At 41.2% G+C, this 17,142-nt stretch overlaps 1 protein-coding gene across 15 annotated transcripts in view; it reads right to left on the bottom strand.

Annotated features, from left to right (window-relative positions):
* Nucleotides 1-17,142, bottom strand: part of DLGAP1 (DLG associated protein 1) — an 866,754-nt gene that overhangs the window by 246,807 nt on the left and 602,805 nt on the right. For all 15 annotated transcript variants that reach the window (XM_021097724.1, XM_021097721.1, XM_021097720.1 and 12 more), the window contains one exon: nucleotides 9,960-10,174. In XM_021097724.1, the coding sequence (XP_020953383.1) occupies nucleotides 9,960-10,174 (215 nt within the window). The remainder of the gene's footprint in view (nucleotides 1-9,959; nucleotides 10,175-17,142) is intronic.

Genomic DNA, 17,142 nt, shown 5'->3' with positions numbered 1-17,142 from the left:
AATTACGTAAACCTTTTTGATTAGACAACATGATCAGAGGCGAGTGGCTAATAGGTTAATAAGCTGAGAGGATCTGAGATAGAGAGAGGCATGAAGGTAGGAAGAAAAAAAATAAAGCAAACATGGCCATTGAATCTACAAGGATTCTGTGATGTGATGGTTGTTACCTAGAATTCACTGAAACCAATAGGTGAGAAGGTGACTACAGTTTTGGGAGAACTGTAGTACTGCTCAAAGAACCACAAGCCTAGATTAAAAGACACAGGAATGAGAGAAGTCCTAAATGCCTCTTGGCACAGGAAGGATATTGTCAAGGAGGATAATAGAAATGGAAGAATACTCCCAGGGAACTGGGAGATATGGAAAATAAGGACAAAGGAAGTTACTCCAGGGAGCAGAATTGTAGCCTAATGGAGAAACATGCGCTCCCCCAGGGCAGAGAGCATTTTCCCAGTGCTATTTCAGAATTGCTGTGGACCAATGACTACTGTTATCTCCTGTCTTCTTTTTGAGTGGGAGTGTTCATTGTGGATGGTTTGTCTTTGTCCTGTCATATGTTGGGTGTATGGGAGGCAAATCATTTGTCTTTTGGAGTCTGCATGTCTCTAGATGCAGAGGAGCTGTATCTGGACCAGATGTAGATTATAGTGAATCACCCCTTGTTATATAGACTCTCACATATCACCCACAAACCATAAATTTTGAGGTTGATGGGGGCTCTGATAGGACCAGCACAGGGCTTTTGGATTTTTCCCCTTGATGGTGGTGGTGGGGGCATGGATATATTTGGTTTGTGAGAGAGAAAGTGAGCCAAAGATTTCATGGCCAGACACATAGACTTTGATAGTGCTGTTGGCCAAATATCATTTAATGCATCCATGCCCTGGGCAGATGGTAAGATTGCTTTCATTGACCTCTTTGAAGATAGACATTGCCATGCCCCTAGCTTTTGCCTATAAACATGAGAGGAAGCATTAAGAACTGTGCTTTTGCCCTGATTTGGTGATTCTGGGAGCCATTGTTGATGTAGTGTATCCACAACTTGGTCCTGGGTAACCATGGTGAGCAGATTTCCCTACTGACCTAAGATGGATGTATAACATGCACAGGAAGTGAAGTTTTGTTGTTAGAAACCTCTCTCATTTACAGATTGTTTTTTCACTCCCAGTATAACCTAGCCTTATCCTGACTAGCACAGGCCTGAAGCCAGCAACTTAGATCCTAAGAACAATTAGAAGCCCAATTTGATGGAAGCATAGAATCCTTGTAAGGGGAGAGACAGGAGGAAGGTCTTAAAGGAGAGAGGAACTCTGCCTGCTGTTGGAAACCACGTTCATAGATACAGTGGGATTCAAAGATGCTTTCCTGGTGACCTGGTAGCAGGTCTCTAGAAAGATGTGCTGCAGAGAGAGACTGGGGCAGCTAGACAAACTGGTACACTGAGGTCATTCAAGTGAGAGGAAGGCAACCCTAAAGCTTGAAGAGATGAGGGGTGAGCCATAATGGTTCAAGACTGAATTTAGGAACATGGTAATTTGCATGATAGAAATGGGAGGGTCAGGAAGAGAAGAGATGTACTTAGGAATCAGTGAACTATGTGAGTGCCTTGAAATCCCATCTTCCAGCATGCTTATCTTAAAAATACAGGATCAGTGTACATCTGAGAATATGGTGCTGGTCGCACGTGGATGTCTTAGCCTCCACAGGCTGGAGAAATCTGATACATATATTTGGTCTGTTCCACCCAAGTCTTTAGGTAGAGTTATCCATGTACTCAGAGAAATGGGGTTCAGATGGTTTTAAAAGATACCTGGAAAAGCTCCTCTCAAAATCCCCCAATTAATTTATCCAATATTTAGGAGCTTTGCAGTTAGAAGTCCTCCCTGCGGTTAACCTCAGTTCCTCGGGCTGCAGTTTTGATTTCTTTTCTTTCTGGTCTATACATAGGCATATTGATGATTTTGTTATTCACATGCATCCTCTGTAAAGGTACATGGACTTGGGACTTAACACCCAGCCTTCTTCCAAAAAAGAAGTGAATGAGGGGGTCTCCTTAATGATATAAGATGCCAGCAAAGCTGATAACTTGAACTCTCCTGACAAAATGGTAAACTGTAAAAAAAATTAAAAAGATTAAAACAACAAGCCAAAACAAAACAAAAAAAACCCTTCTGCATGCCAGGTAAAGTGGATTTTTCTGACCTGAAACAAATTCTGAACAAAATGATTACCTTTAGTACCACCCACCTCTACATTTTAAGTTCCTTTCATCTTTATTGTGCCTGCCTTTGCCATTTTGAGATTCTAGAGTCTATCCATTCATATACCTCTCTATATATTTATTCCTATTTAACCCTGGATTTAGATTTTAGTAAAGCATTTAAAAAATGTATTGAAAGCAAGGTGCAAATGACTCACACAGTACTTTGATGATAGAAGTGCTGAATAAATGCTTGTTACATGAATGAATGAGGGAGTGACGGGTATGCAAATATAATTTCTGACTGTAATTAGCATGTTCTTTTATATCTGGTTGTCTGCCCTCTGAAAAGGGAACACAGCTTGAAATTGAGGGTATGGTGGCTAGCAGAGGAACCATGGAAAGGAATCTTAAGGCTCTTGGCAAACAGAAGCCTTCCTGGCAGGGCAGTGAGAAGTATAACCAAAAAGGAGTGAGGAGTCTTTGTTTCCAAAACCCTCTTCCGGGGTCTTCTGCTGCCCACATCTGTCCACTTTCTCTTTAGGGCCTTGTAAACACAGCCACACCTGGCTGGTTCATATAAGGGAGGCTCAGCTTACATCCTGCACAGCCCAGAACACACACGGGTCCTGGATTTGCCATTATTCTTGTCCCGATAAGGCTGAACCCAGGCTCCTAAGAGGCCATCCCTTCTCCCTGTGACCATCCTCAGCTGATGCCTACTTATCTGGTAATCTTCTCAATCCTTTGGTCATGTGGTCCTTCCTTTCTTCACCCCAGGCCAAGCCTGAGTCAGGATGTTCTCAAGGTCCTTCAGCTGCATGTCTGCCTGCTTGCCCTTACTGCCCGGCAGCCTCCGACACCCCCTCAAATCTGCGCTGCATTCTCCCAATCTGCTTTGAACGGCTCCTTTTCCTGAGACTCAGCTGGTATCCTTTTTGCCTCCATTTTGAACCCTCTTATGCACTTCTCTAGAGCTTTTGGGAGACTATTATTCCACCCTGCTTTTTGTTCTTTCTGCTTTCAACCCCTGGCAACCATGTCTCAGCTCTGGCAGTTGAGCTGTAACCTTGGGCAAGTTATTTGATCACTGTAAGACAGAGATTCCTCATTTGTAAAGCAGGGACAGTCTCAGGTGTAGAGAAACAAACAAAAGAAATGCAAGCCCTGAGCACTCGGCCAGGCACTGAGAACCTCATTAAAACAGAACACTTTCTCCTGTTTTGTACACTTTCCATTCCTTCTCCCTAAAGGCAACTGAATGTCCTTTCATTCTTCCACCTCCCTCCAAGACCCACAGGTAGTTCGTTCCTCTCTGAGGACCTGAGGACCATAGGGAAAGTGCCATCTGTGCTGGCTCCCTTCCAAAACAGCCTTTTCCAGAGAGCAGTTACCTGGCAAGAAAGACCAGGACCGGTGCAGACTATGATATTCACATGCACATCTCACTTGAAGGAAGGTATCACACCCCAAAGAGGGACCTATTTTTTTTTTTTTTTTTAAGATGAGCGTGGTGATGGGGGCTGAATATAATAAGCAATTTTTTGTTCCAGTTTTGCTTGTTTATTATCTTTTAACTGGGCTTTTTTTTGAGTAGCGGGTTGAAGGGTATTTGGATAATTCATCTATGAGTAAGTGAATGAGTTTTCCTCTTTTCAATTTTCCCCATTTCTTCTGCTTTTTAAAAATTTTTGTCGGGGAGTTGGAAGGATAGAGGGTAATAGAGACAGTGCAATGATCAGGGAAAGGTGGGAACTGATTCTGAGTTGGTCACTGAGGACGTAAATTCACAATTTTGCATGCAGGGTTAGGCTCTTGTGTTCAGCCTCCCTTTGGAGGGAGCAGCTGGTGCTCTGTTACACTTCCTGAGGATCAGGTAGGAGAGGGATGCCGGAGCATTTGGGGAAAACAGACTTGGGGCAGAAGGGGAATGGTGTATGTGGCTATGTTCTTCCTGTGGTTCCCATCCTTAGGAGGAAAGATCACCATGCTCCCACTGTTGCCCCCTCCTTTTTCTGGGAAGAGAAGGAACATGAGGAGCTGTGGGTGGGCGGGAGGGGCATGTGGAATGTGAAGAAACAGCAGAGGACACAGTGTATCAAGGGAGGAAAAAGGGAGCAGGAACTTCTACTAAGATAACCAGAAAAAGGGACTCCAACAAGAGGCTATAGTTTGGGCTTCCCAGTGAAGAACTGACTTATTTTAAATCTCCAGAATTAAAGCCGAGGGAGGACATCCCATCTATCTCTTCTCAAATTCTTTTGTTTGCCAATACTACTTTCTTTTGTCTTGGAGCATGAACTGCCAGTGCTTTGTGCTTCATGCTTATATTTATGTGCTTTGATGCTGAAAATTTGCTCAGAAACCATGTAGAAGAGAATAGCACCTTGTGGCATGGCCAGTCCAGGAGAAGTGGGGTTAAAGCTCTGTGTTGAGAAGGGTTCCGGGGCTGAGTCTATACTCTAAACAAAGGGTGCTGGGATCCATTAATGCTGGCATTGGCTAATGCTGTCTGCCATTAGCCTGGGGTGGGTTTGAAAGGAAACCCTCTAAAAGGTGCCATCTAAGCCAAGGGCCCAAGACCCTCATTTAACTTGGGAGGGGGTTGCTGGAGCCCAGAAACGTCAAACCAGTTGCCAAAAGCCACAGAGCTATTTATTATTGCATCAGTTTATTTTTTAAAAGGTCTCAGGATCAGAAAAAGAATGATGATTTAGAGGATTAACCATCCTGATAACAAACAACAAAAAAGCCCTATCTGCCTTTGAGGCATTTAGGATTAAAAATAAATCTTCCTGAAGCCTTTTGTTGGATATTTTATCACATTTCTGGGAGCTCTGACTGGTCCTCTTTAGAGCCAAATATGCAGACAAGCCTGGGGCCCTTCTCACCGATTTCAGAGGACTTTCAAAATCCATAATATTAGACACTTACTATTTCTTCAAGAGCAAGAATGTTCTTGGATAAAGGGATAAAGAACTATGAAGAGATTTTTTTTAAGTGTTATTTGCCTAGGGTTTTTGGACATTTATTTGAATTTAACTTCAGAATCTTTTTTTAAATGCCAGCTCACTCAACGTGATTTTTTTTTTTTTAAAGTTCTTTTTTACAGTCTATTGAGTAGAAGTCCAAGATGGGATTTGGACATGGCTTTAACTAATCATGGTAGCCGACAGTAGTCTCCTTTCAGGAATAAATAGCAAATCCAAGTAAAAGACTTAAATCCTTCATCAGAGCCAGGCCATAATGACCCACTTTGAGGGAAAACGGGCCCCCAGACCTCTCTCCTCCTTGCCTGAGAATTTAAACATGCAGATGTTCTCTTGGAAAATACGAATATTCCTGGGTGTAATGGCATTTCAAGTTCATTGTTAGTCACTAATGAGGACAGAAGGAGAAACAAGTGGTGAGGGGAAGGGATTTGTCACTAACTGTGGAAGAAGAGGAGAGGGTGAGAGAGAACCTATTTCCTATGTAACAGCTATAGGAGTTTTGCAGCCCAAAGACGGAGCCCATTGTCTCAAGACCCTTCCTGACTCCGGAAGGTTCCACCGACCTTAAGCCTTAACTATCTGAAGACACAGTCACTGACATTAAGTAGCTGATGAAAACCAGACTGATAAATAAGCCCGCAAGATGCCTTTAGAAAATAGCAAAGGGAAAAGAAAAAAAGAAAAACAATGTAAGAACGTGTAGGAGTGCCTTCCCTCCGACATTTCTGAGAGAAGATGGGAGTTGAAAACCTCAAACAAAATGTTTGCCCCATCTCTCTTGGCTAATTTTAGTTATCTCGGTTCATGGCTATGATTCATCCCTAAAGCTGTGAATTGCTGAGGAGGGAGGAGGAAAAAAAATTGACTTAAATGTCAAATAAGTAGGAACAAAAATATAGTTTTCTTTTTTGGGGAATTAGAATTCCAGGATATGGGGAATCTTTTTTTTTTTCTCCTGAGGGGTGGAATACTTCAAACTTCTAGAAAAATAATGATCTCCAATCCAAACACTGTCAAGAAAGAAAAGAATTGATTATGCTATGTCATGTCTGAATTTTTGCCTTCATGGTACATTTTCCTTTTCTCTTTGTGTACCTCCTTAAATCGTATTAAACTAGAAATGACCAAGAATCATATGTAGTTGAGTATGGTGGCAGTTTAATATGTAGACTCTAAGGAAAATTGGAGCTCTTAGAACAGATGAGGGAGACATGAATGGAGACAAATAGAACTATGAGAAATAAGGCTGGGATGGATGGTAGCACAGAGACAAAAGGCAGGTTTCGATGAGGTAAGGTGTGGTCTTGCCTATTAAAGAAGAACAGGTGACACAGATGGTTTGGTGAAACTCGTCCTTAGAAAAGAAAAACATTTTTCAGTTTAGTAGGTGTCCTCTAGTAAAACGGTTACCATTTTGCATGTCCATAAGTTTGGAGGAAAAAAATAGCAGTTACTACTCTTCTACTCAGCTCAAGGATTGATTTCACTACCTGAGGACCTGATCCTCTCCACCAGTAGTTTAGCCACTGTCCATGTGTTTGCCTCTCTTTGCTCTCCAGAATGCTGAGCAGGAAAAAATATAAATTATGGTTGTAAAAATAGGCTCCAGGACGTTAAAGGAAGATAATGCCACGTGGAAGCCAAATGAAAAAAGGGAGTTCCTCCTTTCTACACTGTTGGTGGGAATGTACGCTAGCACAACCACTATGGAAAAGAACTAAAAATGGAACTGCCACAGAATTCAGCAGTCCCACTCCTGGGCATACAACCTGGAAAAAACCATAATTCGAAAAGATACTTTACCCCAGTGTTCAGTGCAGCACTATTTACAATAGCTAAGACATGTAAGTAACCTAAATATCCATCAACAGAGGGACAGATAAAGAAGATGGGGTACATATACACAGCGGAATATTACTCAACCATAAAAAACAATGAAATAATACTATTTGCAGCAACATGGATGGAACTAGAGATTATCATACTGAGTGAAGTAAGTCAGGCAGAGAAAGACAAGCATCATATGGTATCACTTATATGTAGAATCTTAAAAAAATGATACAAATGAACTTATTTACAAAACAGAAACAGACTCAGACATAGAAAACAAACTTATGCTTACCAGAGGGGATGAGGGGCATGGATTGGGGGGTTGAGATTGGCATATGCACACTGTGTTAATAGAATGGATGGTCAATGTGGATCGGCTGTATAGCACAGGGAACGCTACTCAGTATTCTGCAATAACCTATATGGGAAAAGAATCTGAAAAAGAATGGCTATGTGTATATGCAAAACAAAAAGAGCAAAGAAAGTGTTCCAGTGACTTCAGAGCGGGTGCCCTGCAGCCCTGAAGATAATGAGGAGATGGGTCCATGATGCAACTGGGAACATTGATTTCTGTATCTCCCCTGTCCTCAGCCCCTTCATAGCACTCTCCACACCCTCCTATGGCTATGATCCTTTCTGTTCCCCTCATACTTGGTAGGACTCGAACAGCTGGAGTCATTGGATCTCATCACCTAAGACCCAAAGTGTCATTCTGCTGACAGGACAAATGCATCCCAATAGATAGATGAATGGGATACAGAGAGATTCTGGAAGTTGCAGAATCCCACTGCTTGGTTTGCATTTGAGGAGACTGAGATCTTGAAGGTCCAGGTGACTTTCTTGCCTAAAGCATTCCCTTCTTTGCATCTTCTGGAAGATGTCAACATAGTCACTGAGGCTGTGACTACCTATCATTGACTCTAACAGAGATTTTAAAGTTCATCGAAGATATTTGCCAGAAGGCTCCTTGGCCATGCACCTTGGCCCATTGCTGTTATAAATTTATTTCTTTTCAGATTAGGTGTATTTAATTTTCTGAGCCTCTGTGAGATGGGTCAAAGTCCAATGAAGACCTGTTTCTATTTTTCATTTCTCTGATCAACTTTTACCTTGTGTGGCAGTGGTAGGTGTTAAATTGTGTTCCCCACACAGATACGTCAAAGTCCTTAATTTCCAGGACCTAAGAACATGACCCTACTAGAAATGGGATCTTTGTAGATTGAATCAAGTTAAAACGAGGTCATTAGGGAAGGTCCTGATCCACTGTGATGTCATAAGATGACAAACATGCAAAGGCATGAAAGGAAAAGGTTATGTGACCACAGAGGTGGAGATCAAAGTGCTGTGGCCACAAGCCAAGGAATGCCAAGGGCAGTGGTCCCTGACGGGAAGCTAGGAAGAGGCAAGGACAGATCACTCTTGCAGGGCTTTAGAAGGGGTGTGGCCCTCACAACACCTTGATTTCAGACTTCCAGCTCCAGAACTGTGAGATAATACATTTGTACTATTTCAAGGGCATGGCACTCAGTTACTGTAGCACTAGACAACCATCGATTGCAGTAATAAAGGCAAAGAGGAAGGGCAACTGGAAACCCAAGGGAAGAAAGAACTGGCTTTCTTGCGTTGGTTTACTCATGTCATTGGTATTCAGTTTTCATTGAAGTAATCTAGAGTGTTTCCACATGCTCCTTTGAAAAAAAATTCAGGAGGTGACCCTCCCTGTCACGTGGAAAATATAATGCAGCTTGCTATTTGAATAAATTTCCATCATAGAATAATCAGCTGTTTTTTAGTATCCTAGGTTAATCTAGTTTGTTCTCTTTAATCTGATGGATTTGGTCTTTTTTCTAATTTACTTATTTTGTCTTTTAAGGTTTTATTTTGTGGTGTAATATAAATGCATGCATAATAATGTATATTTCCTCAAAATACAGAATCAAAGACATTTAGAATACTAATTACCCATAATATATTTGTTAGTCCAAAGGGTGATCCACACGATGATCTGTTGCAAAGTTTTGATTTGCTCTCCATAAAGAATGTTAAAAATTAAGTCAGCCCTTACGGTAATCAGTTTCAGTAGTTTCTTTTGTGATGCTGTTCTCTGTTTACAAACAGCACAGATGGAAATAAGGACTACTTAGAATCACATTTTTCAAAACAAAAAAAAACACTTTTAAAGTCTTACAAATTATATGTATCAGGTGTTCAAATTTAGGAGTTCCCGTCGTGGTGCAGCAGAAACAAATCTGACCAGGAACCATGTGGTTGTGGGTTTAATCTCTGGCCTTGCTCAGTGGATTAAGGATCTGTTGTTGCTGTGAGCTGTGGTGTAGGTTGCAGACACAGCTTGGATCCTGCGTTGCTGTGGCTCTGGCTGGCAGCTGTAGCTCTGATTTGACCCCTAGCTTGGGAACCTCCATGTGCTGTGGGTGCGGCCCTAAAAAGCGGGAAAAAAAAAAAGTTCAAATTTAAAAACATCTATCAGGAAAACTTTCACGTATCACCCACTTTTTAAGCCTAGTCGCATTCTATAAGCTTTTCCAAGATAATCTATTCTACTTATTACTCAATCTTCTAAAAATCTCAAGAGTTTTTAAAGGAATCATGCCCTGAAAATTTAGGGGTGAAACAAATGTCTAAGAGTGGCGGTACACAGATGTTCTCATTGATCAGCAATCTTGATTCTTTTTAGAAGCCATTCTGGATTGTCTCAAGTGCTTCTTGGAGGTTGGGGGTTCTGTTTATGCTCTGTGCAAGGTACACCTGGATGCCCATGTCTTTGAAGGCACTGGGATATATGAGTCAGACAATAATCCATTCAATACATTACACTATTCCATCTGTAGGATGTTTTCTGCCCTACTTACTCTGGGAGTCACAGGACCTGATCTTAGGAGCCGGGCTCCTGGAAGCAGCATGTTGGAAACACTTACTTGAGTGTGGTGAGTTCCGTAAGGGATGGCTGAGTAGCCTTGAGATAGCTTTCTCTTCGTGCAGCCACTTTGGGAGAAGGCTTAGGACTTGTGTCCGAATCACCGCTGTCTTCATCCCCCATGGCCTTGATGTAGCTGCCACTCCGCATTCTTCGGCAAGGAATCTCATCATCTTTCCCTCGAGGGGTGTACCCCGTCCATTCATCCTGAGGGACCTAGGCAGATAGGAAACAGAGAGTTGCTTTATAAAGGTCTACATTCTTCTTTTCTTTCCTGTCTCTGAATATGGACAATCCAGGTAATTACCTAAAACTGTAGACATTAACTTTTCAATAAGAGTGTTTCACTATAATTGGTTTGAAAATATTTTGAATACGTGCAAATCTATGTCTCAATCTTTGAAACAACTGGTGTGCTGGGAAAAATGAGAACTATCAGCTCTGATTCATTTATACTTCTTGATTTTCTCACACTAGAAATAATTGCCAGGCATATGAATGCCATTGGAGAGAGGTTTTGTTTGAGCTTTTCAATGATTTGTTTTCACTTGTTATTTAAAAATTCAAGACTGTTTCTGTTCTGTGGACACCTTCCCTGCACCTTCCATCTCCAGCATCTTGTATCCAATCTTGCTGCCTCCTAAACCAGTGGTCTGTACTAGATGCATTCACTTCCCAATCACCTATTCTTTCTGAACCTCCCCCTTAATTTGGATTCAGCTTTCATTGCTTAAAACACCCTTTGAAGGTTTCCAATGATCTCCTCCTGAAAGCTGGTGCCATTTTATTAATTTTAATTTTTTTTTTTTGGCTTATACACAGAGAGAGAGACAGACCAACACAACACCTCTTAAGAGCATTTTCCCTTTTGGCTCTCTAGTTACTCTACTTACCTGTTACAGCATCTGCTTATCTGAATTGTCTTTTCCTCATGCTTTGCTGGATCCAGCTCCAAGTCCCTAATTGTGGCTACCACACAGTGTAATGTTCTCCAGTACCTTGCTAATTTTTCCTTCTACCGTCATTTCCTTTGAGTTCAGCAGGGCACCACATTATGCCATAGAGGGCTTCTTTCTGACCTTATTTTCAGTTCTTAGTTTTCTCAGTTCAACATGAACTCAACCTAGGATCTCATTCCTTCTCCATTTGGTAAAAGGAATGCGCAATAATGACCCCTCTTTTTACCCATTAAAAAATAATGAACAGCCTATGTACCACGCACAGAACACTGCACGGGCCTTAATTAAAAGAAACCAGAAAATGAGGAGGCTGCTTCTTGCCCTCAGCATGCTTGTAACAGAGATGCGAAGGCAAAGCATAAATAAATTTGGGAACAGTTCCAAGTCTGCATGCAAGTTTCAGATGTGGTGTCATAAATGACATATGCTCTAAAGAGACACCTGAAACAGGAGATTTTGGTAATGGTGATGGGGCAGGAGGATCCAGGAAGGGCTCCCTAGAACTGGCCAGGTTTGAAATGAGAAGGTAAAAAGGGATTTAGTATTTTCTTGCTATTAACTGATTGTCCATTAAATAAAGCGCTGTTTCATTACCAACATTTAACTATGCTAAGCAATTTGCTTAAAGGATCTTATTTCATCAAAACAATAACCCTGTGTATTTTTCTGTATTTCTCAGATGAGAAGCAGAAGCTCAGAGAGCTTAAGAAATTTGGCAAAGAACACGTAGCTGATAAATGGCAGCACTGGGATTCAAAACATTTTTGGTTTAACTCAGAGTTTACATCATCTAAATTTTATGATCAATAACGTATGAATTTAAGATCTAAAGTGTTAATAAAATTGTCTACAATGGCACATAATACAAAGAAGACAGATTTCTAAACATTATGGGTTCTAAGAACTGAGAACAGATATTCCACTAAAAGCGCTATTCTTTCTTCTTTAACTTATACATTTATCTGTGTAGTTTGAAAGAATATATCTAGAAAACACCAGACTGAACCTGAAAACAGTGCTTTGTAAGTTCTAATGCAGAAAGCTATAGATGAGGCTTTTTAAATTTAACAAACTCTTCAGTTGCTTCCTATGTGGAGGTACGGTTCTAAATGGTTTATAAATGTTAACTTATTTGATCCACGCAGCTGAGGGGTAGTGTTACCATTATCCGCATTTTACAAAGGAGGAAACTGAAGTTATACAACTCATCCAGCGACCCAGCTATGAAGGGGCAGAGTTCCACCCCACCAGCTCTTGGGGGTCTTGCTGCAACCACTATTTGATGCTGTTTCTTTTCCTAGGTTGTGATTGTGTGGCACTTACAGAACAAACAATTACAGTCCCGTGACACCTTTGTGATCCATCCTGTCTGGTCCATTTGCCACTTATTAATTATGGTAGTAACAATGTAGAGTTTTTACTTCTTTAGCTAAACAGCATCAAAATCACTATAGCAACAAGGGAGATTTCTTAGGGAAATTATAAATGTTGAGAACGTTCTTGTTTTCCTTCAGTTGGCAGGTGAGTCACTGCAAAGATATCGTGTTCAGAACCTCATTATTGACTCAGCTGTTACATTTTATAAATTAGGTTTGTACAGCTGAGGGTCCTAGGGGATGCAGCCTGCACTTGCCATTGCTCAGCGCTGATGTGCAGTCCATAAGCATTGCTCTCTGAAATATATCAGAGACTAATGACATACTATTAGCTCATATCACTTATGAAACGAAACATGGCAAATTTCTATTTACGTGGGTTTTTTTTCTAAGTTAGTTTATGGTAGAAACTTGGGCTTATGCTAGAAACAGGCTGCAACTGTTGCTAAGGGGAGCAGCTGGGAAGTATTTGATTTGTATATGTTTCAATTAAGCATATTTTTCAAGTGATAGCAGCTCGGACGGAAGTTTATGGAAGTGATTTACATTGGAATGGATTTTTAAAATTTATGCCTTATTATGGAACACTGAAAGGTAGCCTATGATAAATTGCATATAAAATAACACAGAAATCAGTTTCAGGAAAAATGCAAAGAAACAGAAAAGCAAGACTTCGGAGAAGAAAAACACTGTTGCTGGACAATAAGGGCCAGCAAAGTTGTTATAATTGAGTCACAGTTTTTATTATGAGTCTGATAAACAAAAGTGGAGATGGTGCTCAGATACACTGTTGTCAAAGAAAGCATACCAGTTTGTTCAGGGGCCAGAGCATGAAATGTTACTCTGTTTTGACTGAAAAGAAAGGAGACTCAGGTGCTATGGCTACTATTGTGACCTGAGCAGGGTGGCTGGGCCTTTCTGTATCAGTTGCATAGAAAGAAAAGATTTGGACAAATCCAAAGGAAAAATGAACCTTGCTGCTGTCTGTGAAAGCCTACATATTACTGGTCCTAGTAGTTTAAGAGAATGGAAATCTTAGTAAAAAAGGGAAGCTGGAGCAAATAGAGGAGCAGCCTGGGCATTTGTTGAATACAGGCAAGCCAGATGTCCTGCTTGCCTGCATGAGCTTAGCAGGGCAATAAGATCCTGTAGATGTTAAAGGAATAGCAATAAAATCAGTCTAATAAAGACTACAGTTGAACAACAGTTATGGGTTAGAGAAAAATAAGATTATTTGCTTTTTAATGCATATGTTTAAGCATGAAACGTCAATGGAGAACTTTATTTTTGAGAAAATGAAATGAGGATTCATGTGCATTTTTTTCTATTTCAAGGGTAGCCAGGTTGTGCTTAAACCATATGTCATGACAAGGAATGACCGTAACCAGGTGCTATCATCATATTCTAATTACAGGATGAATGAGCACTGAATGATGGGCCATCCTAATGCCAGCTATGGTCTGTTTAGTTATAGAGCAAGAGGAAACGAGACAGGGAGTTCCCTGGTGGCCTAGTAGGTTAAGGATCCGATGTTGTCATTGCTGTGGCATGGGTTTGATCCCTGGCCCAGGAACTTTGCATGATAGGGGCACAGCCAAAAGAGAGAGAGAAAGAGAGAGAATGAGATAGAAAATGGAGGCATGCTTGCCTTTTCTAAGTCTCTCTCCTTGTCTCCCTCCCTTCTTCCTTCATTTCTGCAGGTATTTTTTGCTTGCTCTTTTTTCAGCTATAGTCTGGGAGCTGGGAATTTGAAGCAGTGAACCACATAAACATTGATCCCATGCTGCGGACCTTACAATCCAGAAGGAGAGGAGGACGAGATCGATGATAGACAAGCACACCCGTAAATGAACAAGATGATATCAGAAACCATAAATACCATTAGGAAAATAAAAGGGGTGATGTGACAAAGGGGTTGGAGGAAAACCCCTCTAATTTGTTCCTCATAGAAGCTACTGGGAAGAGGTAACATGTACGGGGAGGTCAGATTGGACCAAAGGAGTCAACCTTGAGGAGAGCTGGGAAAGGCTTCCACGCAGAAGAATCAGCCTGGGCCTAGTCTCTGGGTAGGAATAAGCTTCTTGTGTAGTTAAGACCTAGGAAAGAAGATGCCATTGTGGTGCAGGAGTCTGGACTGAGAGGGAGGTGCTAGGAGGAGAGGCTGGGGGTGGAGGGTGGTGGCAAGTCAGGTAGGGTCTTGTAAGCCCATCGAAAGTTCTTCTTCAATGCTGAACTCAGCAATCCCAGCGCTCCTGTTACCTGCTCCAGCCCAAATTCATGTTCTTTATAAAATCTATAGCATATACCATCTGTGTAAGGGGTGAGCAAACTACAGCTCACAGGCGAAAGCCAGCTTCCATCTGCATTTGTAAAAAAAGTTTTCCTGGCACTCAGCCATGCCGGCACGTTACATATTGACTGGCTGGTTTTGAGTTGTAAGGGCAGAGTTGTAGAGCTGTGATGGAGACTCTAAGGATCTGCAGATTTCTTCTGAGTACTTAGTTTGCATAATCACACAGTGGCATTTATATACATGCCTCCTTTGCCGTGTCTGTGTTCTCTTCACTGGTTCCTTGAGCTGGCTGAAACTGGGGGAAGCGGGCTGCTGAAGGGTTTTAGAGGCGTGGGCTCTGCAACAAGATCGCCCAGGTTTGGATTCCTCCGAGACCACTAAATAGGGACATTCGTGGGCTAGGTAATTAAATCTCTGTGCCTCATTTTCCTTGTCTGTTTCTTACCTCTAAATTTGTGCGTTAGATTAAATGAGGTAATTGACCATGAGCCCAAAGGAAGCGCTCAGCAAAGGTCTATTGTACGGAATTCTGTGCTCAGCACATAGAAAAACACCTTTGTGATGGATGATGTTGGTTTTCCAAGAAGACTCTCATGCCTATTTTCAATATTTTTTTGGTAATGGAGGGGCAGAAGAAATTGAAATATCTTAAGCAAGAGCTTAAATTCCTCATATATTGCCTAGTCCCATCATTTTAAACTTGGACTGACCCATCAGGAAATACTTCACATGCTCTGTCATGGGGATTCATCTCTGTGCTGAAGTGGGGGACCTGCTTCCTTGGGCCACCTGATGCTTGCCTGGTGTCCCAGGGGTGGAATCTCAAATGATGCCTTTTTGTTCACAAAGCAGAGATCTTAGGGGAAAAGAAACCCCTGTGGGAGATCTTTATTTGGAGATTTTTTTTTTTTTTAAGAAACTTTGACCCAAGACCTGTGTATCCAGATGTCTGAGGACTGTCAAGGCCAATAGCTGGCTGACCGGGAGGCTCTGGGCTGCACCAAGTTTCCGTCATGTGCTGCTCCTGGTCATGGTGGTGGGGGAGAGGCTGGAAAAGGACTGTTTATCTCGCTGTTTCTAGGGCCTAGTACAACACCAGAAACAAAATAGGCTCCTGGTAAATGTGACACTGAATGGATTAATAAATTCCAACACTAATTTTGAGTGAGTCACTTCACCTCTTTGATTCAGTTTTTCTTTGTGTAAAATGGGAATGGTAATAGCTGCATGATTAAGAGAGAGAGTGTGCATGAATACCGCTTGTGAACTGCAAAGCACCGTAAAAATCTGAGAAAAAAGGTTACAAATCTGAATCTTCCTGGCGCTTTTTAAGCATGGCCAGCTGTAAACCTCTTGGGATTAAAAAGCAGAGGTATTTTAACTAACATCCTTCTAATCATCAAAGCAGATAGTCTTGTTTAAGAAATAAAAGCAAATGGAATATGTATGGTACCCTATGTAAAAATAGAACATTCTCATACATATGAAATTTATAACTATCAAATGTATTATAACTTGTATTGTTATAATATAACATATTGTAAGCTATATTTTGTATCCGATATATATGTTCTGTCATAAAAACTGGCTCTCCTAAATTGGCCCACAGGCTCAAAAATGTATTTATCTTTCTTCCGAAATCTTTGGATGTAGACTCTTTTGTGGTGCTGCCAGTTTTTTTTCTTTTTAGGCTCTTCCCCAGACTCAGTTGAAAGAGGTTCACACTGGTTCTGAGACACTCTGGGCTAAAGCTATGATAAGCTAGGGGTCCTTAAAAAACTTCCCATAGGGAACTTTTAAAGTGATATCATTCAAAATGATTTCTTCTATCTGAATGTCTCAAACAGTTTACTGATTATTGGGGGGGCAGTGACCTATCCCTACTTGGTTAAAAGAATTTCCATTCTGAATAGACAGGGTACCCCTACTCTTACCCTTCTTTGCCTTCTCCCCTAAGATCCAAATGCCACATTTTACTAAATTTCCAGATACCAGTGCAAACCCCTCAATATTTTTTGTACCACTAAGAAAGAAATACCACCATTTAAACTCTGACAATCTGTGGAGTGTCTGTGACACATTCCAATGTCAAAGATGCTAAAACATGAAAAATATGGGTCTCAGGAATCAATCAAACAGCCTTTAAAAGAATATGTGCAAAAATAAGAACAAGAATGGATGCATTCTGGGGTAGCAATTCTAGAACTTAGGGTTCATATTTCTTAGTGGCCAAATTAACAACAATTAGCATTCATCCATGTTATGCTTTTGCAAAAAAACACAAGTGCATCTCATGTCTCAGGAGCCTTATAACTGCCTAGAAGGATGGGAAGGGTAATTATTATAATCCTGGGTTGTCAAATAAATAAACAAGCCCAGAGAGGTTAGTCCAGGGTGACACCGTGCCCAAAGTTGGGGGGGGTGTCCTGCCATACACAGTCCTAGATATCCCCCCCAACCCCCATATTCAGATTGTGGCTGTTCTGTGCATAACAATTGCCATTTTATGATCACCTAAAGAACATGTATTTCAGATAAGAAAACAAGCTGCAGTTT

Source organism: Sus scrofa, chromosome 6 (assembly GCF_000003025.6).
Source record: "Sus scrofa isolate TJ Tabasco breed Duroc chromosome 6, Sscrofa11.1, whole genome shotgun sequence".
Taxonomy (NCBI): domain Eukaryota; kingdom Metazoa; phylum Chordata; class Mammalia; order Artiodactyla; family Suidae; genus Sus; species Sus scrofa.
The sequence above is the reverse complement of the archived record's forward strand: the minus strand, read 5'-3'. Positions and strand labels throughout refer to the sequence as shown.